Raw genomic sequence first — 27,293 nt, forward strand, 5'->3', positions numbered from 1 at the left:
GTATATATACACGTCCTGTCACATCACGTGCCACAATAGTCAACATAAATTAGAGCAGCTGCGCCCGTGCTTATTCTTGGTCAATACCGTGTTTGACCAGCAGGATAAGGGGGCGCCAGAGGGCTGCAAGGTCTGACCAAGTGTTTTTCCTGACAGCCATCATATTCACAAGGTCTTTTGCTTTTGTCCTTGGGTTGATATGCACGTCGGACCAAAGCACGTTCATCTCTGGGGCACAGAACCCATCTCCTTCCTGAGAGGTATGATGGCTGGACATTCTCATCTTGTGTGTACTTGTGTATAACTGTACAGGTATCTTGAAATTGTAACCAAGGATGCGAGTCCACAATTCTCTTCCTGATATCTTGGCTGATTTCTTTAGACTTTCCCATGATGCTACACAAAGAAGCAGTGTGTTTCAGGTGTGCATTATAATACATCCACATGTGTGTCTCTCTAATCAGAAGCTTCCAAACATGACACCATCATACGGGCCGTCCAGAATTGTATAAAGGCATAGTAATCTTAGTGCATGAAAACTTTTGACTTTGCAGTAAGTAATAAAAATGCCTTAAAACATTCTCTCTCTCATTATTCCGGCATTTGGCAAATATTAAAAATGATGGTAAGTATGGTATAATCCTAATTGACCTAAAACGGGAAAGGTTTATCCTGGTTTCATGTCAGATATTGAGAAAAACATGCATATGTGTCTTTTTATATAGTGTATGGAAACTTCTGGTTTCAACTGAATATACTGAACAGTATACACACACAGTATACACACACACACAGTATACACACAGTACACACACACACACACACACACACACTGTATACAGTCGGGGCCGTTACCTTAATCCTCTGCCGGGCCGCGCTGGAGAAGAGGTGAAGGCTTTTCAGGGAATCATTGATAAGTTGCTGCCACTCGGCTGAAAAACACAAATCCAGGACGGTCATTGGTAGGAGGGAGAGGGCAGAGCGGGGAGGGAGAGAGGGCAGAGCGGGGAGGGAGAGAGGGCAGAGCGGGGAGGGAGAGAGGGCAGAGCGGGGAGGGAGAGAGGGCAGAGCGGAGGGAGAGGGCAGAGCGGGGAGGGAGAGAGGGCAGAGCGGGGAGGGAGAGAGGGCAGAGCGGGGAGGGAGAGAGGGCAGAGCGGGGAGGGAGAGAGGGCAGAGCGGGGAGGGAGAGAGGGCAGAGCGGGGAGGGAGAGAGGGCAGAGCGGGGAGGGAGAGAGGGCAGAGCGGAGGGAGAGGGCAGAGCGGGGAGGGAGAGAGGGCAGAGCGGGGAGGGAGAGAGGGCAGAGCGGGGAGGGAGAGAGGGCAGAGCGGGGAGGGAGAGAGGGCAGAGCGGGGAGGGAGAGAGGGCAGAGCGGGGAGGGAGAGAGGGCAGAGCGGAGGGAGAGGGCAGAGCGGGGAGGGAGAGAGGGCAGAGCGGGGAGGGAGAGAGGGCAGAGCGGAGAGGGAGAGAGGGCAGAGCGGAGAGGGAGAGGTCAGAGCGGAGAGGGAGAGGTCAGAGCGGAGAGGGAGAGAGGGCAGAGCGGAGAGGGAGAGGTCAGAGCGGAGAGGGAGAGGTCAGAGCGGAGAGGGAGAGAGGGCAGAGCGGAGAGGGAGAGAGGGCAGAGCGGGGAGGGAGAGAGGGCAGAGCGGGGAGGGAGAGAGGGCAGAGCGGGGAGGGAGAGAGGGCAGAGCGGGGAGGGAGAGAGGGCAGAGCGGGGAGGGAGAGAGGGCAGAGCGGGGAGGGAGAGAGGGCAGAGCGGGGAGGGAGAGAGGGCAGAGCGGGGAGGGAGAGAGGGCAGAGCGGGGAGGGAGAGAGGGCAGAGCGGGGAGGGAGAGAGGGCAGAGCGGGGAGGGAGAGAGGGCAGAGCGGGGAGGGAGAGAGGGCAGAGCGGGGAGGGAGAGAGGGCAGAGCGGGGAGGGAGAGAGGGCAGAGCGGGGAGGGAGAGAGGGCAGAGCGGGGAGGGAGAGAGGGCAGAGCGGGGAGGGAGAGAGGGCAGAGCGGGGAGGGAGAGAGGGCAGAGCGGGGAGGGAGAGAGGGCAGAGCGGGGAGGGAGAGAGGGCAGAGCGGAGAGGGAGAGGGCAGAGCGGGGAGGGAGAGAGGGCAGAGCGGGGAGGGAGAGAGGGCAGAGCGGAGAGGGAGAGAGGGCAGAGCGGAGAGGGAGAGGTCAGAGCGGAGAGGGAGAGGTCAGAGCGGAGAGGGAGAGGTCAGAGCGGAGAGGGAGAGAGGGCAGAGCGGAGAGGGAGAGGTCAGAGCGGAGAGGGAGAGGTCAGAGCGGAGAGGGAGAGAGGGCAGAGCGGAGAGGGAGAGAGGGCAGAGCGGGGAGGGAGAGAGGGCAGAGCGGGGAGGGAGAGAGGGCAGAGCGGGGAGGGAGAGAGGGCAGAGCGGGGAGGGAGAGAGGGCAGAGCGGGGAGGGAGAGAGGGCAGAGCGGGGAGGGAGAGAGGGCAGAGCGGGGAGGGAGAGAGGGCAGAGCGGGGAGGGAGAGAGGGCAGAGCGGAGGGAGAGGGCAGAGCGGGGAGGGAGAGAGGGCAGAGCGGGGAGGGAGAGAGGGCAGAGCGGGGAGGGAGAGAGGGCAGAGCGGGGAGGGAGAGAGGGCAGAGCGGGGAGGGAGAGAGGGCAGAGCGGGGAGGGAGAGAGGGCAGAGCGGGGAGGGAGAGAGGGCAGAGCGGGGAGGGAGAGAGGGCAGAGCGGAGGGAGAGGGCAGAGCGGGGAGGGAGAGAGGGCAGAGCGGGGAGGGAGAGAGGGCAGAGCGGGGAGGGATAGAGGGCAGAGCGGGGAGGGAGAGAGGGCAGAGCGGGGAGGGAGAGAGGGCAGAGCGGGGAGGGAGAGAGGGCAGAGCGGAGAGGGAGAGGGCAGAGCGGGGAGGGAGAGAGGGCAGAGCGGAGAGGGAGAGGGCAGAGCGGGGAGGGAGAGAGGGCAGAGCGGGGAGGGAGAGAGGGCAGAGCGGAGAGGGAGAGAGGGCAGAGCGGAGAGGGAGAGGTCAGAGCGGAGAGGGAGAGGTCAGAGCGGAGAGGGAGAGAGGGCAGAGCGGAGAGGGAGAGGTCAGAGCGGAGAGGGAGAGGTCAGAGCGGAGAGGGAGAGGTCAGAGCGGAGAGGGAGAGAGGGCAGAGCGGAGAGGGAGAGAGGGCAGAGCGGAGAGGGAGAGAGGGCAGAGCGGGGAGGGAGAGAGGGCAGAGCGGGGAGGGAGAGAGGGCAGAGCGGGGAGGGAGAGAGGGCAGAGCGGGGAGGGAGAGAGGGCAGAGCGGGGAGGGAGAGAGGGCAGAGCGGGGAGGGAGAGAGGGCAGAGCGGGGAGGGAGAGAGGGCAGAGCGGGGAGGGAGAGAGGGCAGAGCGGGGAGGGAGAGAGGGCAGAGCGGGGAGGGAGAGAGGGCAGAGCGGGGAGGGAGAGGTCAGAGCGGAGAGGGAGAGGTCAGAGCGGAGAGGGAGAGGTCAGAGCGGAGAGGGAGAGGTCAGAGCGGAGAGAGAGAGGTCAGAGCGGAGAGAGAGAGGGCAGAGCGGGGAGAGAGGGCAGAGCGGGGAGAGAGGGCAGAGCGGGGAGAGAGGGCAGAGCGGGGAGAGAGGGCAGAGCGGGGAGAGAGGGCAGAGCGGGGAGAGAGGGCAGAGCGGGGAGAGAGGGCAGAGCGGGGAGAGAGGGCAGAGCGGGGAGAGAGGGCAGAGCGGGGAGAGAGGGCAGAGCGGGGAGAGAGGGCAGAGCGGGGAGGGAGGGCAGAGCGGGGAGAGAGGGCAGAGCGGGGAGAGAGGGCAGAGCGGGGAGAGAGGGCAGAGCGGGGATAGAGGGCAGAGCGGGGAGAGAGGGCAGAGCGGGGAGGGAGGGCAGAGCGGGGAGGGAGGGCAGAGCGGGGAGAGGGGGCAGAGCGGGGAGAGGGGGCAGAGCGGGGAGAGGGGGCAGAGCGGGGAGAGGGGGCAGAGCGGGGAGAGAGGGCAGAGCGGGGAGAGAGGGCAGAGCGGGGAGAGAGGGCAGAGCGGGGAGAGAGGGCAGAGCGGGGAGAGAGGGCAGAGCAGGGAGAGAGGGCAGAGCAGGGAGAGAGGGCAGAGCAGGGACACTGCTGTGATACCGAACAGTGCGGAATAAAGGGTTACAGAGGGGTCACAACTCACCCACTGCGGCTCGGCCCGGGGAGGGGATTTTTGAGAGGGAAAGTTTTTCTATTAAACAGCAAACTAGAGAAAAAAAGAAAAAGGGATAATGATCAGAATCCTCAACGCCGACGTCACCACCGTCCTCAGCCATGACGTCACCACCGATGACATCACCACAGTCCACACACAACGCCTCATATATTAAGCAGATTATTGTGGACATCACCAGAACTGTATTATTATATAGCATAAGGGCAGACCCTGCTCCAGGACGGGCCGCCATGATGATCCCCACACGGGACACGTTTGTCATGGACCTGGATGTGCCTGCACTGACTTGACGGCTCAGGTTTTGGGCCTCACATGGGAGCTGGGCCGGTGACAGCACCGGCGTCATTGGGCTACATGGTTCAGAAGGGAGGACGACCCGCTCCTCCACCTAAATCCCTATAATACGTCTGACGAGGTGGAGTAATCCGGCTCCACGTAGTGACAGAGGACACCTGGTGACGCTGATCCCAGCTCCCGACCATTAATGAGATCGTGTCTGGTCAGGAGACCATGGGGGATCATCCCTGGGACCCTCACTTGCCGCGCCATGCTTACCTGCAGGTCTCATCAGCTCTCCTCCGAGACCCCTAGGAAGAGAACACAATGTTAATGACCCCATAAAATATCCCAAAATAGTTTGGCACGATCCCCACCCTCTGGATGACTCAGGGGTCTCAGTATCAAAAACAAATCAAAGTCGCTTTAATCCACAATCAAAAAGTAAAAACCGTTTATTAATAATATCTCAATCCTGGGCCGGAAGGGACCAGTGGAGCGGTGTAGTGGCCCAGACTTGGTCACCACGGGCTGAGTTTGTCATGTGAACAGTTCCCTGTGAGTCACATATTCTCCGTGTTAATGGACGGCGTGTAATAGGATGAGTGTAGGACAATGAGGACTCGCCTGCGCTCCACCCTGACATTAACGAGGACGGCGGAGGAGATTAGGGCAGGTGGCAGAGGTAAAAGCAGCCCTTCAGCAACAGAAAACACCTGACTCCTACCGTCTGCACATCAGCGGCGGTCGTGCTGTCAGGACGTCAGCGATGGCGGAGACAAAGGGCTGAGGAATGTGGCGGCTCTGCTGCCGCCATGACGGCTTAGTCTAGGGTCTATATCGTCAGTGCGATCGCGGGCGGACATAATATAACAAGTGGGTAAATCATCGCAGGCTGGAATCCGCCATATTGCAGAGCAGAGCGGCTCCACGCACAATCCAGCAGGTCGGGAGGTCGAGGCTTCATCACGACTGGTCTGAGACAGGAGATCCCAGTGATCAATTGTCAGGAGGTCGTGGCTTCATCACGACTGGTCTAAGATAGGAGATCCCATTTGATTGATGGTTGGGAGGTCAAGGCTTCATCACGACTTCTCTAAGATAGGAGATCCCAATGATCGATGGTCGGGAGGTCGAGGCTTCATCACGACTTGTCAAGATAAGAAATCCCAATGATCGATGGTGGGGAGGTTGAGGCTTCATCACAATTAGTCTAAGATAGGAGATCCCAGTGATCGATGGTCGGGAAGTTAAGGCTTTATCACGACTTCTCTAAGATAGGAAATCCCAATGATCGATGGTCTGGAGATTGAGGCTTCTTCACAACTGGTCTAAGATAGGAAATCCCAATGATCGATGGTCGGGAGGTTGAGGCTTCATCACAACTAGTCTAAGATAGGAGATCCCAGTGATCGATGGTCGGGAGGTCGAGGCTTCATCACGACTGGTCTGAGATAGGAGATCCCAGTGATCGATGGTCGGGAGGTCGTGGCTTTATCACGACTAGTCTAAGATAGGAGATCCCAGTGATCGATGGTCGGGAGGTCGTGGCTTCATCACGACTGGTCTAAGGTATGAGATCCCAGTGATCGATGGTCAGGAGGTCGAGGCTTCATTACGACTAGTCTAAGATAGGAGATGCCATTTGATTGATGGTTGGGAGGTCAAGGCTTCATCACGACTTGTCAAGATAAGAAATCCCAATGATCGATGGTTGGGAGATTGAGGCTTCATCATGACGTTTCTAAGATAGGAAATCCCAGTGATCGATTTTCGGGAGGTCGAGCCTTCATCACAACTTGTCTAAGATAGAAGATCCCAGTGATCGATGGTCGGGAGGTCGTGGCTTCATCACGACAGGTCTGAGATAGGAAATCCCAGTGATCGATGGTTGGGACGTCGAGCCTTCATTCCAACTAGTCTAAGATAGGAGATCCCAGTGATCGATGGTCGGGAAGTTAAGGCTTCATGACGACTTGTCTAAGATAGAAGATCCCAGTGATCGATGGTCGGGAGGTCGTAGCTTCATCACGACTGGTCTGAGATAGGAAATCCCAGTGATCGATGGTGAGGAGGTCGAGGCTTCATCACGACTCAACTAAAATGGGAAATCCCAGTGATCGATGGTCAGGAGGACGATCAGTGATTGATGTGATCAGTTAATCGATGGTCGCAAGGTCGAGCATTCATCACGACTTGTCTAAGACAGGAAATCCCAGTGATATATGGTTGAGAGGTCGAACTTTCATCACGACTTGTCTAAGATAGGAAATCCCAGCAATCGATGTGAGGGAGGTCGAGCCTTCATCATGACTTTTCTAAGATAAGAAATCCCAGTGATCGATGGTCGGGAGGTCGAGCCTTCACAACTTGTCTAAGATAGGAAATCCAAGTGATCGATGGTCAGGAGAATGATCAGGGGTCGATGCGATCAGTGATCGATGGTCGGGAGGTCGAGCCTCCATCATGACTTGTCTAAGATAGGAAATCCCAGTGATCAATGGTCGGGAGGTCGAGGCATCCTCACGACTTATCTAAGATAGGAAATCCCAGCGATCGATGGTCAGGAGAATGATCAGTGGTCGATGTGATCAGTGATCGATGGTCGGGAGGTCGAGCCTCCATCATGACTTGTCTAAGATAGGAAATCCCAGTGATCGATGGTCGGGAGGTCGAGCCTTCACAACTTGTCTAAGATAGGAAATCCAAGTGATCGATGGTCAGGAGAATGATCAGTGGTCGATGTGATCAGTGATCGATGGTCGGGAGGTCGAGCCTCCATCATGACTTGTCTAAGATAGGAAATCCAAGAGATCGATGGTCAGGAGAATGATCAGTGGTCGATGTGATCAGTGATCAATGGTCGGGAGGTCGAGGCTTCCTCACGACTTATCTAAGATAGGAAATCCCAGTGATCGAGGAAAGTTGCCATCAGCAGTGCAATTATCCTGCAGTGGCCACTACTGGGCAAGTGTGGAATTATACGGAATGATCACTGGTGCCTTCCAAAAAAAAAAAATCACAGTCTGTCTGTAGGGCGAAGACCAGATTCCAGGCACAGCTCGTACCCCTGGGGGTAGTAAGTGTGGTCTGCCCTAGATCCGTGCCCTCCAGAGGGGTGGCCATGTTTACGAGTGAGCGCAGAGTATTCAGAGAACTTCCCAGCCTACAGGGTAGTAACGGCGACTTCCTCATAGCTGCCGTGGCTGACATAACACAGCTGACAGGTGGATAGCGAAGGCATGCGGCCCCCCAGTGCACCGCTCAGCCTGGAGGTGGTAGAGCAGCACCTGGCACCCTAACACATGCCGCCCCCAGTGCACCGCTCAGCCTGGAGGTGGTAGAGCAGCACCTGGCACCCTAACACATGCCGCCCCCAGTGCACCGCTCAGCCTGGAGGTGGTAGAGCAGCACCTGGCACTCTAACACATGCCGGGCCCCAGTGCACCGCTCAGCCTGGAGGTGGTAGAGCAGCACCTGGCACCCTAACACATGACGCCCCCCCAGAGCACCGCTCCGCCTGGAGGTGGTAGAGCAGCACCTGGCACCCTAACACATGCCGCCCCCCAGTGCACCGCTCAGCCTGGAGGTGGTAGAGCAGCACCTGGCACCCTAACACATGCCGCCCCCCAGTGCACCGCTCAGCCTGGAGGTGGTAGAGCAGCACCTGGCACCCTAACACATGCCGCCCCCCAGTGCACAGCTCAGCCTGGAGGTGGTAGAGCAGCACCTGGCACCCTAACACATGCCGCCCCCAGTGCACCGCTCAGCCTGGAGGTGGTAGAGCAGCACCTGGCACCCTAACACATGCCGCCCCCCAGTGCACCGCTCAGCCTGGAGGAGGTAGAGCAGCACCTGGCACCCTAACACATGCCGCCCCCCAGTGCACCGCTCAGCCTGGAGGTGGTAGAGCAGCACCTGGCACCCTAACACATGCCGCCCCCAGTGCACCGCTCAGCCTGGAGGTGGTAGAGCAGCACCTGGCACACTAACACATGCCGCCCCCCAGTGCACCGCTCAGCCTGGAGGAGGTAGAGCAGCACCTGGCACCCTAACACATGCCGCCCCCCACTGCACAGCTCAGCCTGGAGGTGGTAGAGCAGCACCTGGCACCCTAACACATGCCGCCCCCCCAGTGCACCGCTCAGCCTGGAGGTGGTAGAGCAGCACGTGGCACCCTAACACATGCCGCCCCCCACTGCACAGCTCAGCCTGGAGGTGGTAGAGCAGCACCTGGCACCCTAACACATGCCGCCCCCCACTGCACAGCTCAGCCTGGAGGTGGCAGAGCAGCACCTGGCACCCTAACACATGCCGCCCCCCCAGTGCACCGCTCAGCCTGGAGGTGGTAGAGCAGCACCTGGCACCCTAACACATGCCGCCCCCCAGTGCACCGCTCAGCCTGGAGGTGGTAGAGCAGCACCTGGCACCCTAACACATGCCACCCCTCAGTGCACCGCTCAGCCTGGAGGTGGTAGAGCAGCACCTGGCACCCTAACACATGCCACCCCCCAGTGCACAGCTCAGCCTGGAGGTGGTAGAGCAGCACCTGGCACCCTAACACATGCCGCCCCCCCAGTGCACCGCTCAGCCTGGAGGTGGTAGAGCAGCACCTGGCACCCTAACACATGCCGCCCCCCAGTGCACCGCTCAGCCTGGAGGTGGTAGAGCAGCACCTGGCACCCTAACACATGCCGCCCCCCCTAGTGCACCGCTCAGCCTGGAGGTGGTAGAGCAGCACCTGGCACCCTAACACATGCCACCCCCTAGTGCACCGCTCAGCCTGGAGGTGGTAGAGCAGCACCTGGCACCCTAACACATGACGCCCCCCCAGAGCACCGCTCCGCCTGGAGGTGGTAGAGCAGCACCTGGCACCCTAACACATGCCGCCCCCCAGTGCACCGCTCAGCCTGGAGGTGGTAGAGCAGCACCTGGCACCCTAACACATGCCGCCCCCCAGTGCACCGCTCAGCCTGGAGGTGGTAGAGCAGCACCTGGCACCCTAACACATGCCGCCCCCCCAGTGCACCGCTCAGCCTGGAGGTGGTAGAGCAGCACCTGGCACCCTAACACATGCCACCCCCTAGTGCACCGCTCAGCCTGGAGGTGGTAGAGCAGCACCTGCCACCTTAACGCACCTCGCTGGGGTTCATCTTCAGATCAATCGCGTTTAGTCTCTATACACTAGACCTCCCCATCAGACAGTGCCAGTCTCTACACACAGGACCTCCCCCTCATACAGTGCCAGTCTCTATCCACCAGACCTCCCCATCATACAGTGCCAGTCTCTATCCACCAGACCTCAGCCCTGCAGCCTCCCCTGATGCGCCCAGCAGGAGTAGTAGTAGCGGCCATGATAGGAGTGATGTTCTCACCTGTACAGCTGACGCTCCTGGAGCTGAAACAGAAGGAGACATGGACGTCAGTGATGAAACCCAACAGCAGAAGCCTCGTTACTTCCTACAGGGGGCGATGTCGCACATGTCAGAGACAATGGCCGCCGTCACACACAGCTCCAAACCCCCTGCACAGACAGCACGGATGTGAGGAACCTGAATACCTGCAGCCTCCACTAGAGGGCACATACAGTTATAAAGGAGGTCTATGGGGAGAGTGTATGCAGTAACTCGTCAGCTCCTCCTAGTGGCGGCTGCGTGTACTGTAACCATCTACTTACCGATCCGTGTATGGACATCAACCCCGAAATCATATCACCGCCCAGGAAATTCGCCACCGACCTGCAGGAATAAGAGTGAGCGCAGCTCTGGAGTATAATACAGGAGGTAACTCAAGATCAGTAATGTAATGTATGTACACAGTGACTGCACCAGCAGAATAGTGAGTGCAGCTCTGGAGTATAATACAGGAGGTAACTCAGGATCAGTAATGTAATGTATGTACACAGTGACTGCACCAGCAGAATAGTGAGTGCAGCTCTGGAGGATAATACAGGATGTAACTCAGGATCAGTAATGTAATGTATGTACACAGTGACTGCACCAGCAGAATAGTGAGTGCAGCTCTGGAGTATAATACAGGAGGTAACTCAGGATCAGTAATGTAATGTATGTACACAGTGACTGCACCAGCAGAATAGTGAGTGCAGCTCTGGAGTATAATACAGGAGGTAACTCAGGATCAGTAATGTAATGTATGTACACAGTGACTGCACCAGCAGAATAGTGAGTGCAGCTCTGGAGTATAATACAGGATGTAACTCAGGATCAGTAATGTAATGTATGTACACAGTGACTGCACCAGCAGAATAGTGAGTGCAGCTCTGGAGTATGATACAGGATGTAACTCAGGATCAGTAATGTAATGTATGTACACAGTGATTGCATCAGCAGAATAGTGAGTGCAGCTCTGGAGTATAATACAGGATGTAACTCAGGGTCAGTAATGTAATGTATGTACACAGTACCTGCACCAGCAGAATAGTGAGTGCAGCTCTGGAGTATAATACAGGATGTAACTCAGGATCAGTAATGTAATGTATGTACACAGTGACTGCACCAGCAGAATAGTGAGTGCAGCTCTGGAGTATAATACAGGATGTAACTCAGGATCAGTAATGTAATGTATGTACACAGTGACTGCACCAGCAGAATAGTGAGTGCAGCTCTGGAGTATAATACAGGATGTAACTCAGGGTCAGTAATGTAATGTATGTACACAGTACCTGCACCAGCAGAATAGTGAGTGCAGCTCTGGAGTATAATACAGGATGTAACTCAGGATCAGTAATGTAATGTATGTACACAGTGACTGCACCAGCAGAATAGTGAGTGCAGCTCTGGAGGATAATACAGGAGGTAACTCAGGATCAGTAATGTAATGTATGTACACAGTGACTGCACCAGCAGAATAGTGAGTGCAGCTCTGGAGTATAATACAGGATGTAACTCAGGATCAGTAATGTAATGTATGTACACAGTGATGACACCAGCAGAATAGTGAGTGCAGCTCTGGAGTATAATACAGGATGTAACTCAGGATCAGTAATGTAATGTATGTACACAGTGACTGCACCAGCAGAATAGTGAGTGCAGCTCTGGAGTATAATACAGGATGTAACTCAGGATCAGTAATGTAATGTATGTACACAGTGACTGCACCAGCAGAATAGTGAGTGCAGCTCTGGAGTATAATACAGGATGTAACTCAGGATCAGTAATATAATGTATGTACACAGTGACTGCACCAGCAGAATAGTGAGTGCAGCTCTGGAGTATAATACAGAATCTAACTCAGGATCAGTAATGTAATGTATGTACACAGTGACTGCACCAGCAGAATAGTGAGTGCAGCTCTGGAGTATAATACAGAATGTAACTCAGGATCAGTAATGTAATGTATGTACACAGTGACTGCACCAGCAGAATAGTGAGTGCAGCTCTGCAGTATAATACAGGAGGTAACTCAGGATCAGTAATGTAATGTATGTACACAGTGACTGCACCAGCAGAATAGTGAGTGCAGCTCTGGAGTATAATACAGGAGGTAGCTCAGGATCAGTAATGTAATGTATGTACACAGTGACTGCACCAGCAGAATAGTGAGTGCAGCTCTGGAGTATAATACAGGATGTAACTCAGGATCAGTAATGTAATGTATGTACACAGTGACTGCACCAGCAGAATAGTGAGTGCAGCTCTGGGGTATAATACAGGAGGTAACTCAGGATCAGTAATGTAATGTATGTACACAGTGACTGCACCAGCAAAATAGTGAGTGCAGCTCTGGAGTATAATACAGGATGTAACTCAGGATCAGTAATGTAATGTATGTACATAGTGACTGCACCAGCAGAATAGTGAGTGCAGCTCTGGAGTATAATACAGGATGTAACTCAGGATCAGTAATGTAATGTATGTACACAGTGACTCCACCAGCAGAATAGTGAGTGCAGCTCTGGAGTATAATACAAGATGTAACTCAGGATCAGTAATGTAATGTATGTACATAGTGACTGCACCAGCAGAATAGTGAGTGCAGCTCTGGAGTATAATACAGGATGTAACTCAGGATCAGTAATGTAATGTATGTACACAGTGACTGCACCAGCAGAATAGTGAGTGCAGCTCTGGAGTATAATACAGGATGTAACTCAGGATCACTAATGTAATGTATGTACACAGTGACTCCACCAGCAGAATAGTGAGTGCAGCTCTGGAGTATAATACAGGAGGTAACTCAGGATCAGTAATATAATGTATGTACACAGTGACTGCACCAGCAGAATAGTGAGTGCAGCTCTGGAGTATAATACAGAATGTAACTCAGGATCAGTAATGTAATGTATGTACACAGCGACTGCACCAGCAGAATAGTGAGTGCAGCTCTGGAGTATAATACAGGAGGTAACTCAGGATCAGTAATGTAATGTATGTACACAGTGACTGCACCAGCAGAATAGTGAGTGCAGCTCTGGAGTATAATACATAATGTAACTCAGGATCAGTAATGTAATGTATGTACACAGTGACTGCACCAGCAGAATAGTGAGTGCAGCTCTGGAGTATAATACAGGAGGTAACTCAGGATCAGTAATGTAATGTATGTACACAGTGACTGCACCAGCAAAATAGTGAGTGCAGCTCTGGAGTATAATACAGGAGGTAACTCAGGATCAGTAATGTAATGTATGTACACAGTGACTGCACCAGCAGAATAGTGAGTGCAGCTCTGGAGTATAATACAGGAGGTAACTCAGGATCAGTAATGTAATGTATGTACACAGTGACTGCACCAGCAGAATAGTGAGTGCAGCTCTGGAGTATAATACAGGAGGTAACTCAGGATCAGTAATGTAATGTATGTACACAGTGACTGCACCAGCAGAATAGTGAGTGCAGCTCTGGAGTATAATACAGGATATAACTCAGGATCAGTAATGTAATGTATGTACACTGTGACTGCACCAGCAGAATAGTGAGTGCAGCTCTGGAGTATAATACAGGATGTAATTCAGGATCAGTAATGTAATGTATGTACACAGTGACTGCACCAGCAGAATAGTGAGTGCAGCTCTGGAGTATAATACAGGATGTAACTTAGGATCAGTAATGTAATGTATGTACAGAGTGACTGCACCAGCAGAATAGTGAGCGCAGCTCTGGAGTATAATACAGGATGTAACTCAGGATCAGTAATGTAATGTATGTACAGAGTGACTGCACCAGCAGAATAGTGAGCGCAGCTCTGGAGTATAATACAGGATGTAACTTAGGATCAGTAATGTAATGTATGTACACAGTGACTGCACCAGCAGAATAATGAGCACAGCTCTGGAGTATAATACAGGATATAACTCAGGATCAGTAATGTAATGTATGTACACAGTGACTGCACCAGCAGAATAGTGAGCGCAGCTCTGGAGTATAACACAGGAGGTAACTCAGGATCAGTAATGTAATGTATGTACACAGTGACTGCACCAGCAGAATAGTGAGTGCAGCTCTGGAGTATAATACAGGAGGTAACTCAGGATCAGTAATGTAATGTATGTACACAGTGACTGCACCATCAGAATAGTGAGTGCAGCTCTGGAGTATAATACAGGAGGTAACTCAGGATCAGTAATGTAATGTATGTACACAGTGACTGCACCAGCAGAATAGTGAGTGCAGCTCTGGAGTATAATACAGGATGTAACTCAGGATCAGTAATGTAATGTATATACACAGTGACTGCACCAGCAGAATAGTGAGTGCAGCTCTGGGGTATAATACAGGATGTAACTCAGGATCAGTAATGTAATGTATGTACACAGTGACTGCACCAGCAGAATACTGAGTGCAGCTCTGGAGTATAATACAGGATGTAACTCAGGATCAGTAATGTAATGTATGTACACAGTGACTGCACCAGCAGAATAGTGAGCGCAGCTCTGGAGTATAATACAGGATGTAACTCAGGATCAGTAATGTAATGTATGTACAGAGTGACTGCACCAGCAGAATAGTGAGCGCAGCTCTGGAGTATAATACAGGAGGTAACTCAGGATCAGTAATGTAATGTATGTACACAGTGACTGCACCAGCAGAATAGTGAGTGCAGCTCTGGAGTATAATACAGGATGTAACTCAGGATCAGTAATGCAATGTATGTACACAGTGACTGCACCAGCAGAATAGTGAGTGCAGCTCTGGAATATAATACAGGATGTAACTCAGGATCAGTAATGTAATGTATGTACACAGTGACTGCACCAGCAGAATAGTGAGTGCAGCTCTGGAGTATAATACAGGATGTAACTCAGGATCAGTAATGTAATGTATGTACACAGTGACTGCACCAGCAGAATAGTGAGTGCAGCTCTGGAGTATAATACAGGATGTAACTCAGGATCAGTAATGTAATGTATGTACACAGTGACTGCACCAGCAGAATAGTGAGTGCAGCTCTGGAGTATAATACAGGATGTAACTCAGGATCAGTAATGTAATGTATGTACACAGTGACTGCACCAGCAGAATAGTGAGTGCAGCTCTGGAGTATAATACAGGAGGTAACTCAGGATCAGTAATTTATTGTATGTACACAGTGACTGCACCAGCAGAATAGTGAGTGCAGCTCTGGAGTATAATACAGGAGGTAACTCAGGATCAGTAATGTAATGTATGTACACAGTGACTGCACCAGCAGAATAGTGAGTGAAGCTCTGGAGTATAATACAGGATGTAACTCAGGATCAGTAATGTAATGTATGTACACAGTGACTGCACCAGCAGAATAGTGAGAGCAGCTCTGGAGTATAATACAGGATGTAACTCAGGATCAGTAATGTAATGTATGTACACAGTGACTGCACCAGCAGAATAGTGAGTGCAGCTCTGGAGTATAATACAGGATGTAACTCAGGATCAGTAATGTAGTGTATGTACACAGTGACTGCACCAGCAGAATAGTGAGTGCAGCTCTGGAGTATAATACAGGAGGTAACTCAGGATCAGTAATGTAATGTATGTACACAGTGACTGCACCAGCAGAATAGTGAGTGCAGCTCTGGAGTATAATACAGGAGGTAACTCAGGATCAGTAATGTAATGTATGTACACAGTGACTGCACCAGCAGAATAGTGAGTGCAGCTCTGGGGTATAATACAGGATGTAACTCAGGATCAGTAAAGTAATGTATATACACAGTGACTGCACCAGCAGAATAGTGAGTGCAGCTCTGGGGTATAATACAGGATGTAACTCAGGATCAGTAATGTAATGTATATACACAGTGACTGCACCAGCAGAATAGTGAGTGCAGCTCTGGAGTATAATACAGTATGTAACTCAGGATCAGTAATGTAATGTATGTACACAGTGACTGCACCAGCAGAATAGTGAGTGCAGCTCTGGAGTATAATACAGAATGTAACTCAGGATCAGTAATGTAATGTATGTACACAGTGACTGCACCAGCAGAATAGTGAGTGCAGCTCTGGAGTATAATACAGAATGTAACTCAGGATCAGTAATGTAATGTATGTACACAGTGACTGCACCAGCAGAATAGTGAGTGCAGCTCTGGAGTATAATACAGAATGTAACTCAGGATCAGTAATGTAATGTATGTACACAGTGACTGCACCAGCAGAATAGTGAGTGCAGCTCTGGAGTATAATACAGGAGGTAACTCAGGATCAGTAATGTAATGTATGTACACAGTGACTGCACCAGCAGAATACTGAGTGCAGCTCTGGAGTATAATACAGGATGTAACTCAGGATCAGTAATGTAATGTATGTACAGAGTGACTGCACCAGCAGAATAGTGAGCGCAGCTCTGGAGTATAATACAGGATGTAACTCAGGATCAGTAATGTAATGTATGTACACAGTGACTGCACCAGCAGAATAGTGAGCGCAGCTCTGGAGTATAATACGGGATGTAACTCAGGATCAGTAATGTAATGTATGTACACAGTGACTGCACCAGCAGAATAGTGAGTGCAGCTCTGGGGTATAATACAGGATGTAACTCAGGATCAGTAATGTAATGTATGTACAGAGTGACTGCACCAGCAGAATAGTGAGCGCAGCTCTGGAGTATAATACAGGATGTAACTCAGGATCAGTAATGTAATGTATGTACACAGTGACTGCACCAGCAGAATAGTGAGCGCAGCTCTGGAGTATAATACGGGATGTAACTCAGGATCAGTAATGTAATGTATGTACACAGTGACTGCACCAGCAGAATAGTGAGTGCAGCTCTGGGGTATAATACAGGATGTAACTCAGGATCAGTCATGTAATGTATGTACACAGTGACTGCACCAGCAGAATAGTGAGTGCAGCTCTGGAGTATAATACAGGAGGTAACTCAGGATCAGTAATTTAATGTATGTACACAGTGACTGCACCAGCAGAATAGTGAGTGCAGCTCTGGAATATAATACAGGATGTATCTCAGGATCAGTAATGTAATGTATGTACACAGTGACTGCACCAGCAGAATAGTGAGTGCAGCTCTGGAGTATAATACAGGATGTAACTCAGGATCAGTAATGTAATGTATGTACACAGTGACTGCACCAGCAGAATAGTGAGTGCAGCTCTGGAGTATAATATAGGATGTAACTCAGGATCAGTAATGTAATGTATGTACACAGTGACTGCACCAGCAGAATAGTGAGTGCAGCTCTGGGGTATAATACAGGATGTAACTCAGGATCAGTAATGTAATGTATGTACACAGTGACTGCACCAGCAGAATAGTGAGTGCAGCTCTGGAGTATAATATAGGATGTAACTCAGGATCAGTAATGTAATGTATGTACACAGTGACTGCACCAGCAGAATAGTGAGTGCAGCTCTGGAGTATAACACAGGAGGTAACTCAGGATCACTAATGTAATGTATGTACACAGTGACTGCACCAGCAGAATAGTGAGTGCAGCTCTGGAGTATAATACAGGAGGTAGCTCAGGATCAGTAATGTAATGTATGTACACAGTGACTGCACCAGCAGAATAGTGAGTGCAGCTCTGGAGTATAATACAGGATGTAACTCAGGATCAGTAATGTAATGTATGTACACAGTGACTGCACCAGCAGAATAGTGAGTGCAGCTCTGGAGTATAATACAGGATGTAACTCAGGATCAGTAATGTAATGTATGTACACAGTAGCTGCACCAGCAGAATAGTGAGTGCAGCTCTGGAGTATAATACAGGAGGTAACTCAGGATCAGTAATGTAATGTATGTACACAGTAGCTGCACCAGCAGAATAGTGAGTGCTGCTCTGGAGTATAATACAGGATGTAACTCCGGATCAGTAATGTAATGTATGTACACAGTAGCTGCACCAGCAGAATAGTGAGTGCTGCTCTGGAGTATAATACAGGAGGTAACTCAGGATCAGTAATGTAATGTATGTACACAGTAGCTGCACCAGCAGAATAGTGAGTGCAGCTCTGGAGTATAATACAGGAGGTAACTCAGGATCAGTAATGTAATGTATGTACACAGTAGCTGCACCAGCAGAATAGTGAGTGCTGCTCTGGAGTATAATACAGGAGGTAACTCAGGATCAGTAATTTATTGTATGTACACAGTGACTGCACCAGCAGAATAGTGAGTGCAGCTCTGGAGTATAATACAGGAGGTAACTCAGGATCAGTAATGTAATGTATGTACACAGTGACTGCACCAGCAGAATAGTGAGTGCAGCTCTGGAGTATAATACAGGATGTAACTCAGGATCAGTAATGTAATGTATGTACACAGTGACTGCACCAGCAGAATAGTGAGAGCAGCTCTGGAGTATAATACAGGATGTAACTCAGGATCAGTAATGTAATGTATGTACACAGTGACTGCACCAGCAGAATAGTGAGTGCAGCTCTGGAGTATAATACAGGATGTAACTCAGGATCAGTAATGTAGTGTATGTACACAGTGACTGCACCAGCAGAATAGTGAGTGCAGCACTGGAGTATAATACAGGATGTAACTCAGGATCAGTAATGTAATGTATGTACACAGTGACTGCACCAGCAGAATAGTGAGTGCAGCTCTGGAGTATAATACAGGAGGTAACTCAGGATCAGTAATTTATTGTATGTACACAGTGACTGCACCAGCAGAATAGTGAGTGCAGCTCTGGAGTATAATACAGGAGGTAACTCAGGATCAGTAAAGTAATGTATATACACAGTGACTGCACCAGCAGAATAGTGAGTGCAGCTCTGGGGTATAATACAGGATGTAACTCAGGATCAGTAATGTAATGTATATACACAGTGACTGCACCAGCAGAATAGTGAGTGCAGCTCTGGAGTATAATACAGTATGTAACTCAGGATCAGTAATGTAATGTATGTACACAGTGACTGCACCAGCAGAATAGTGAGTGCAGCTCTGGAGTATAATACAGAATGTAACTCAGGATCAGTAATGTAATGTATGTACACAGTGACTGCACCAGCAGAATAGTGAGTGCAGCTCTGGAGTATAATACAGAATGTAACTCAGGATCAGTAATGTAATGTATGTACACAGTGACTGCACCAGCAGAATAGTGAGTGCAGCTCTGGAGTATAATACAGGATGTAACTCAGGATCAGTAATGTAATGTATGTACACAGTGACTGCACCAGCAGAATAGTGAGTGCAGCTCTGGAGTATAATACAGAATGTAACTCAGGATCAGTAATGTAATGTATGTACACAGTGACTGCACCAGCAGAATAGTGAGTGCAGCTCTGGAGTATAATACAGGATGTAACTCAGGATCAGTAATGTAATGTATGTACAGAGTGACTGCACCAGCAGAATAGTGAGTGCAGCTCTGGAGTATAATACAGGATGTAACTCAGGATCAGTAATGTAATGTATGTACACAGTGACTGCACCAGCAGAATAGTGAGTGCAGCTCTGGAGTATAATACAGGATGTAACTCAGGATCAGTAATGTAATGTATGTACAGAGTGACTGCACCAGCAGAATAGTGAGCGCAGCTCTGGAGTATAATACAGGATGTAACTCAGGATCAGTAATGTAATGTATGTACACAGTGACTGCACCAGCAGAATAGTGAGCGCAGCTCTGGAGTATAATACGGGATGTAACTCAGGATCAGTCATGTAATGTATGTACACAGTGACTGCACCAGCAGAATAGTGAGTGCAGCTCTGGGGTATAATACAGGATGTAACTCAGGATCAGTCATGTAATGTATGTACACAGTGACTGCACCAGCAGAATAGTGAGTGCAGCTCTGGAGTATAATACAGGAGGTAACTCAGGATCAGTAATTTAATGTATGTACACAGTGACTGCACCAGCAGAATAGTGAGTGCAGCTCTGGAATATAATACAGGATGTATCTCAGGATCAGTAATGTAATGTATGTACACAGTGACTGCACCAGCAGAATAGTGAGTGCAGCTCTGGAGTATAATACAGGATGTAACTCAGGATCAGTAATGTAATGTATGTACACAGTGACTGCACCAGCAGAATAGTGAGTGCAGCTCTGGAGTATAATATAGGATGTAACTCAGGATCAGTAATGTAATGTATGTACACAGTGACTGCACCAGCAGAATAGTGAGTGCAGCTCTGGGGTATAATACAGGATGTAACTCAGGATCAGTAATGTAATGTATGTACACAGTGACTGCACCAGCAGAATAGTGAGTGCAGCTCTGGAGTATAATATAGGATGTAACTCAGGATCAGTAATGTAATGTATGTACACAGTGACTGCACCAGCAGAATAGTGAGTGCAGCTCTGGAGTATAATACAGGAGGTAACTCAGGATCACTAATGTAATGTATGTACACAGTGACTGCACCAGCAGAATAGTGAGTGCAGCTCTGGAGTATAATACAGGAGGTAGCTCAGGATCAGTAATGTAATGTATGTACACAGTGACTGCACCAGCAGAATAGTGAGTGCAGCTCTGGAGTATAATACAGGATGTAACTCAGGATCAGTAATGTAATGTATGTACACAGTGACTGCACCAGCAGAATAGTGAGTGCAGCTCTGGAGTATAATACAGGATGTAACTCAGGATCAGTAATGTAATGTATGTACACAGTAGCTGCACCAGCAGAATAGTGAGTGCAGCTCTGGAGTATAATACAGGAGGTAACTCAGGATCAGTAATGTAATGTATGTACACAGTAGCTGCACCAGCAGAATAGTGAGTGCTGCTCTGGAGTATAATACAGGATGTAACTCCGGATCAGTAATGTAATGTATGTACACAGTAGCTGCACCAGCAGAATAGTGAGTGCTGCTCTGGAGTATAATACAGGAGGTAACTCAGGATCAGTAATGTAATGTATGTACACAGTAGCTGCACCAGCAGAATAGTGAGTGCAGCTCTGGAGTATAATACAGGAGGTAACTCAGGATCAGTAATGTAATGTATGTACACAGTAGCTGCACCAGCAGAATAGTGAGTGCTGCTCTGGAGTATAATACAGGATGTAACTCAGGATCAGTAATGTAATGTATGTACACAGTAGCTGCACCAGCAGAATAGTGAGTGCTGCTCTGGAGTATAATACAGGATGTAACTCCGGATCAGTAATGTAATGTATGTACACAGTAGCTGCACCAGCAGAATAGTGAGTGCTGCTCTGGAGTATAATACAGGATGTAACTCAGGATCAGTAATGTAATGTATGTACACAGTAGCTGCACCAGCAGAATAGTGAGTGCTGCTCTGGAGTATAATACAGGATGTAACTCAGGATCAGTAATGTAATGTATGTACACAGTAGCTGCACCAGCAGAATAGTGAGTGCTGCTCTGGAGTATAATACAGGATGTAACTCAGGATCAGTAATGTAATGTATGTACACAGTAGCTGCACCAGCAGAATAGTGAGTGCAGCTCTGGAGTATAATACAGGATGTAACTCAGGATCAGTAATGTAATGTATGTACACAGTGACTGCACCAGCAGAATAGTGAGTACAGCTCTGGAGTATAATACAGGATGTAACTCAGGATCAGTAATGTAATGTATGTACACAGTGACTGCACCATCAGAATAGTGAGTGCAGCTCTGGAGTATAATACAGGAGGTAACTCAGGATCAGTAATGTAATGTATGTACACAGTGACTGCACCATCAGAATAGTGAGTGCAGCTCTGGAGTATAATACAGGAGGTAACTCAGGATCAGTAATGTAATGTATGTACACAGTGACTGCACCAGCAGAATAGTGAGTGCAGCTCTGGAGTATAATACAGGATGTAACTCAGGATCAGTAATGTAATGTATATACACAGTGACTGCACCAGCAGAATAGTGAGTGCAGCTCTGGAGTATAATACAGGAGGTAACTCAGGATCAGTAATGTAATGTATGTACACAGTGACTGCACCAGCAGAATAGTGAGTGCAGCTCTGGAGTATAATACAGGATGTAACTCAGGATCAGTAATGTAATGTATGTACACAGTAGCTGCACCAGCAGAATAGTGAGTGCTGCTCTGGAGTATAATACAGGATGTAACTCCGGATCAGTAATGTAATGTATGTACACAGTGACTGCACCAGCAGAATAGTGAGTGCAGCTCTGGAGTATAATACAGGATGTAACTCAGGATCAGTAATGTAATGTATGTACACAGTGACTCCACCAGCAGAATAGTGAGTGCAGCTCTGGAGTATAATACAGGAGGTAACTCAGGATCAGTAATGTAATGTATGTACACAGTGACTGCACCAGCAGAATAGTGAGTGCAGCTCTGGAGTATAATACAGAATGTAACTCAGGATCAGTAATGTAATGTATGTACACAGTGACTGCACCAGCAGAATAGTGAGTGCAGCTCTGGGGTATAATACAGGATGTAACTCAGGATCAGTAATGTAATGTATGTACACAGTGACTGCACCAGCAGAATAGTGAGTGCAGCTCTGGAGTATAATACAGGATGTAGCTCGGGATCAGTAATGTAATGTATGTACACAGTGACTGCACCAGCAGAATAGTGAGTTCAGCTCTGGGGTATAATACAGGATGTAACTCAGGATCAGTAATGTAATGTATGTACACAGTGACTGCACCAGCAGAATAGTGAGTGCAGCTCTGGAGTATAATACAGGATGTTTTCAAAATAATACAATCAGCGGTATCCCTTGCTCCTCGGATGCCTCACAGGCCGCTCCGGTTGTCGGCACCAGAACAAGAAGTGATGCCAGCCTTGGAGCAGGTGACCGGAGATCGGGCTGTCGTCCCTTCCTGACTCCGGGGCGGCTGGTACCGGACATTATTCCTCTGGCAGAGTCCCGGCCTCCTGCACACTGTGATTAGAGGCCGGTCGCCCCTTTAGATATAATTCCGCTCAGATAAGACCTGAAGCGTTTCCACAGCATCCAGAGACACGTGAGACATGAGGAGCCGTCTGCAGGGGGCATTTTCCAGCCGGGCCCATATGTCGGCCAGTGAAGCGTCAGTGCGCCCCCCCAGGACGTGTTGAATAAAGGTGATTACGACTCGTTCTCCTACCTGTCGTTCTGCACGGCTAGCTTATACAGGGCGTGGGTGATTTCTGCGCAGGCCAAGATGGCGCCGTGGCGGGTGTGCAGGTCTGTGCCGGTGGTCAGCGGCAGGAGTCTGGGCAGCACTGCAAAACATCACATCATCTTGTGTCATCTGTGACGGTACCGTCAGAGGCGGGCTCCGAGCCGTGAACGCGCCCGTCAGAGGCGGGCTCCGAGCCGTGAACGCGCCCGTCAGAGGCAGGCTCCGAGCCGTGAGCGCGGCCGTCAGAGGCAGGCTCCGAGCCGTGAGCGCGACCGTCAGAGGCGGGCTCCGAGCCGTGAGCGCGGCCGTCAAGAGGCGGGCTCCGAGCCGTGAGCGCGGCCGTCAGAGGCGGGCTCCGAGCCGTGAGCGCGGCCGTCAGAGGCGGGCTCCGAGCCGTGAGCGCGACCGTCAGAGGCGGGCTCCGAGCCGTGAGCGCGGCCGTCAAGAGGCGGGCTCCGAGCCGTGAGCGCGGCCGTCAGAGGCGGGCTCCGAGCCGTGAGCGCGCCCGTCAGAGGCGGGCTCCGAGCCGTGAGCGCGGCCGTCAGAGGCGGGCTCCGAGCCGTGAACGCGGCCGTCAGAGGCGGGCTCCGAGCCGTGAGCGCGGCCGTCAGAGGCGGGCTCCGAGCCGTGAGCGCGGCCGTCAGAGGCCGTGAGGGCGGCAATATGGTGCAAGAGTATCTTACCAGACTTGGTCATGTAGTCTGAGGCGACCGGCGTGAGGTTGTGCAGAGCTTTGGTGGAAAGCTCCCGGATCACACTGAAACAATACAGAGCGAGCGTTACCGTCCATGATGCAGAACGGGGCTACAACCTCTGCAGCAGCGGCGGTGGCCACGCTGGTTGTCAGCCGGCTCTACACCTGAACAGGACAATGCGGGATTTACTGCAGTTTCTGCAGATCAGGGAAACAATGGCCTCTTTGATGTCGGATCTAGAAGATCACAGACGTGGTGACGGCGAAGAAAGCGTCCGGCCGTGCAGACAACAGACAGAGAGGGAAGCGGCGGATTACGCAGAGGGATCACACGGACGGCACTCGCCGGGCGGCAGGTTTTATGGGGGAGGTCGGGCGTCCATTAGTGATTCTCGATTGAGGGCGAGGACTCAGCCCCGAACATCAAACAAGGTCTAGGCGAGTGCCGCGCTGAGTTGTGGGTTTGGGGCAGGATCCAGCGGTGCTGGGGGTGCAGTATGGCGGTGGTCGTAGGGGTGTAGTATGGCGGAGGTCGTGGGGACGCAGTATGGCGGAGGTCGTGGGGATGCAGTATGGCGGTGCTTGTGGGGGCGCAGTATGCCGGAGGTCGTGGGGACGCAGTATGCCGGAGGTCGTGGGGGTGCAGTATGCCGGAGGTCGTGGGGGTGCAGTATGCCGGAGGTTGCGGGGACGCAGTATGGCGGTGTTCGTGGGGGTGCAGTATGGCGGAGGTCGTGGGGGCGCAGTATGGCAGAGGTCGTGGGGACGCAGTATGGCGGAGGTCGTGGGGGCGCAGTATGCCGAAGGTTGTGGGGACGCAGTATGCCGGAGGTCGTGGAGACGCAGTATGGCGGTTCTCATGGGGGTGCAGTATGCCGGAGGTCGTGGGGACGCAGTATGCCGGAGGTCGTGGGGACGCAGTATGCCGGAGGTCGTGGGGACGCAGTATGGCGGAGGTCGTGGGGACGCAGTATGCCGGAGGTCGTGGGGACGCAGTATGCCGGAGGTGGTGGGGACGCAGTATGGCGGTTCTCATGGGGGTGCAGTATGCCGAAGGTCGTGGGGACGCAGTATGCCGGAGGTCGTGGGGACGCAGTATGCCGGAGGTCGTGGGGACGCAGTATGCCGGAGGTCGTGGGGACGCAGTATGGCGGAGGTTGTGGGGACGCAGTATGCCAGAGGTCGTGGGGGTGCAGTATGGCGGTGCTTGTGGGGACGCAGTATGGCGGTGCTTGTGGGGACGCAGTATGCCGGAGGTCGTGGGGGCGCAGTATGCCGGAGGTCGTGGGGGCGCAGTATGCCGGAGGTCGTGGGGGCGCAGTATGCCGGAGGTCGTGGGGGTGCAGTATGGCGGTGCTTGTGGGGACGCAGTATGCCGGTGCTTGTGGGGACGCAGTATGCCGGAGGTCGTGGGGGCGCAGTATGCCGGAGGTCGTGGGGGCGCAGTATGCCGGAGGTCGTGGGGGCGCAGTATGCCGGAGGTCGTGGGGGTGCAGTATGGCGGTGCTTGTGGGGACGCAGTATGCCGGAGGTCGTGGGGACGCAGTATGCCGGAGGTCGTGGGGGTGCAGTATGGCGGTGCTTGTGGGGGTGCAGTATGGCGGAGGTCGTGGGGACGCAGTATGCCGGAGGTCGTGGGGGTGCAGTATGGCGGTGCTTGTGGGGGTGCAGTATGGCGGAGGTCACAGTAGCAGGTTATCACATGGAGGATCCCGGACAGCACGCAGGCGGATTGTGTGCCCCGGTTGTGCCCCGCAGGCTCGTTTGCCTTTGTTTGTCCACACATTGTGCATTGTGTGAAGAGCGTTGCTGGTGGCGGTGATATTTTTCACCTGCTGTTTTCTGCTCCACCTGTTCGTCCGGTTTGGGTCGTCACATACGCAGGTGAGCGGCTGCGGGATGCGGTGCGTGCGGCCCCCGGAGGACGGCTGCAGGTCGGGTGACAACAGGCGTCATTCCGGAAAGATGCAACAGGGGGCGATCAGGTATATGGATATCTTCAAAGAGAATGCCTGCACTGACACACTGCAGCAAACAGGAGAGGGATAGCCGGATGTGTTTGTGCCCCCGCCGGCTCTCACCGTCCCGGGTGGATGTGCCCCCGCTGGCTCTGACCGTCCCGGGTGGATGTGCCCCCACTGGCTCTGACCGTCCCGGGTGGATGTGCCCCCGCTGGATCTGACCGTCCCGGGTGGATGTGCCCCCGCCGGCTCTCACCGTCCCGGGTGGATGTGCCCCCACTGGCTCTGACCGTCCCGGGTGGATGTGCCCCCGCTGGATCTGACCGTCCCGGGTGGATGTGCCCCCGCTGGATCTGACCGTCCCGGGTGGACGTGACCCCGCCGGCTCTCACCGTCCCGGGTGGACGTGACCCTGCTGGCTCTGACCGTCCCGGGGGAATGTGCCCCCGCTGGCTCTGACCGTCCCGGGTGGATGTGCCCCCGCTGGCTCTGACCGTCCCGGGTGCATGTGCCCCCGCTGGTTCTGACAGTCCCGGGTGGATGTGCTCCCGCCGGCTCTGACCATCCCGGGTGGATGTGCCCTCGCTGGATTTGACTGTCCCGGGTGGATGTGCCCCCGCTGGATCTGATCGTCCCGGGTGGATGTGCCCCCGCCGGCTCTGATCGTCCCGGGTGGATGTGCCCCCGCCGGCTCTGACCGTCCCGGGTGGATGTGCCCCCGCTGGATCTGACCGTCCCGGGTGGATGTGCCCCCGCTGGCTCTGACCGTCCCGGGTGGATGTGCCCCCGCTGGATCTGACCGTCCCGGGTGGATGTGCCCCCGCCGGCTCTGACCGTCCCGGGTGGATGTGCCCCCGCTGGATCTGATCGTCCCGGGTGGATGTGCCCCCGCTGGATCTGACCGTCCCGGGTGGATGTGCCCCCGCTGGATCTGACCGTCCCGGGTGGATGTGCCCCCGCTGGATCTGATCGTCCCGGGTGGATGTGCCCCTGCTGGCTCTGACCGTCCCGGGTGGATGTGCCCTCGCTGGATCTGACCGTCCCGGGTGGATGTGCCCCCGCTGGATCTGACCGTCCCGGGTGGATGTGCCCCCGCCGGCTCTGACCGTCCCGGGTGGATGTGCCCCCGCTGGATCTGACCGTCCCGGGTGGATGTGCCCTCGCTGGATCTGACCGTCCCGGGTGGATGTGCCCCCGCTGGATCTGATCGTCCCGGGTGGATGTGCCCCTGCTGGCTCTGACCGTCCCGGGTGGATGTGCCCTCGCTGGATCTGACCGTCCCGGGTGGATGTGCCCCCGCTGGATCTGACCGTCCCGGGTGGATGTGCCCCCGCCGGCTCTGACCGTCCCGGGTGGATGTGCCCCCGCTGGATCTGACCGTCCCGGGTGGATGTGCCCCCGCTGGATCTGACCGTCCCGGGTGGATGTGCCCCCGCTGGATCTGACCGTCCCGGGTGGATGTGCCCCCGCCGGCTCTGATCGTCCCGGATGGATGTGCACCCGCTGGATCTGACCGTCCCGGGTGGATGTGCCCCCGCTGGATCTGACCGTCCCGGGTGGATGTGCCCCCGCTGGATCTGACCGTCCCGGGTGGATGTGCCCCCGCTGGATCTGACCGTCCCGGGTGGATGTGCCCCCGCTGGATCTGACCGTCCCGGGTGGATGTGCCCCCGCTGGCTCTGACCGTCCCGGGTGGATGTGCCCCCGCTGGATCTGACCGTCCCGGGTGGATGTGC

General features: G+C 52.7%; 1 protein-coding gene across 1 annotated transcript in view; it reads right to left on the bottom strand.

The window, feature by feature from the left end:
* The window catches only part of TBCD (tubulin folding cofactor D), a 232,762-nt gene that overhangs the window by 62,938 nt on the left and 142,531 nt on the right, over nt 1–27,293 (bottom strand). Inside the window, exons 20-26 of the mRNA XM_073660419.1 lie at nt 23,586–23,659; nt 22,885–23,002; nt 10,080–10,140; nt 9,778–9,800; nt 4,682–4,713; nt 4,094–4,156; nt 856–932 (exon numbers count right to left, since the gene is read on the bottom strand). Of these exons, the coding sequence (XP_073516520.1) occupies nt 856–932; nt 4,094–4,156; nt 4,682–4,713; nt 9,778–9,800; nt 10,080–10,140; nt 22,885–23,002; nt 23,586–23,659 (448 nt within the window). The remainder of the gene's footprint in view (nt 1–855; nt 933–4,093; nt 4,157–4,681; nt 4,714–9,777; nt 9,801–10,079; nt 10,141–22,884; nt 23,003–23,585; nt 23,660–27,293) is intronic.

This window comes from Phyllobates terribilis, unplaced genomic scaffold, assembly GCF_046119375.1.
Source record: "Phyllobates terribilis strain yellow unplaced genomic scaffold, ASM4611937v1 Scaffold_25__1_contigs__length_18738178, whole genome shotgun sequence".
In the NCBI taxonomy this organism is placed as follows: domain Eukaryota; kingdom Metazoa; phylum Chordata; class Amphibia; order Anura; family Dendrobatidae; genus Phyllobates; species Phyllobates terribilis.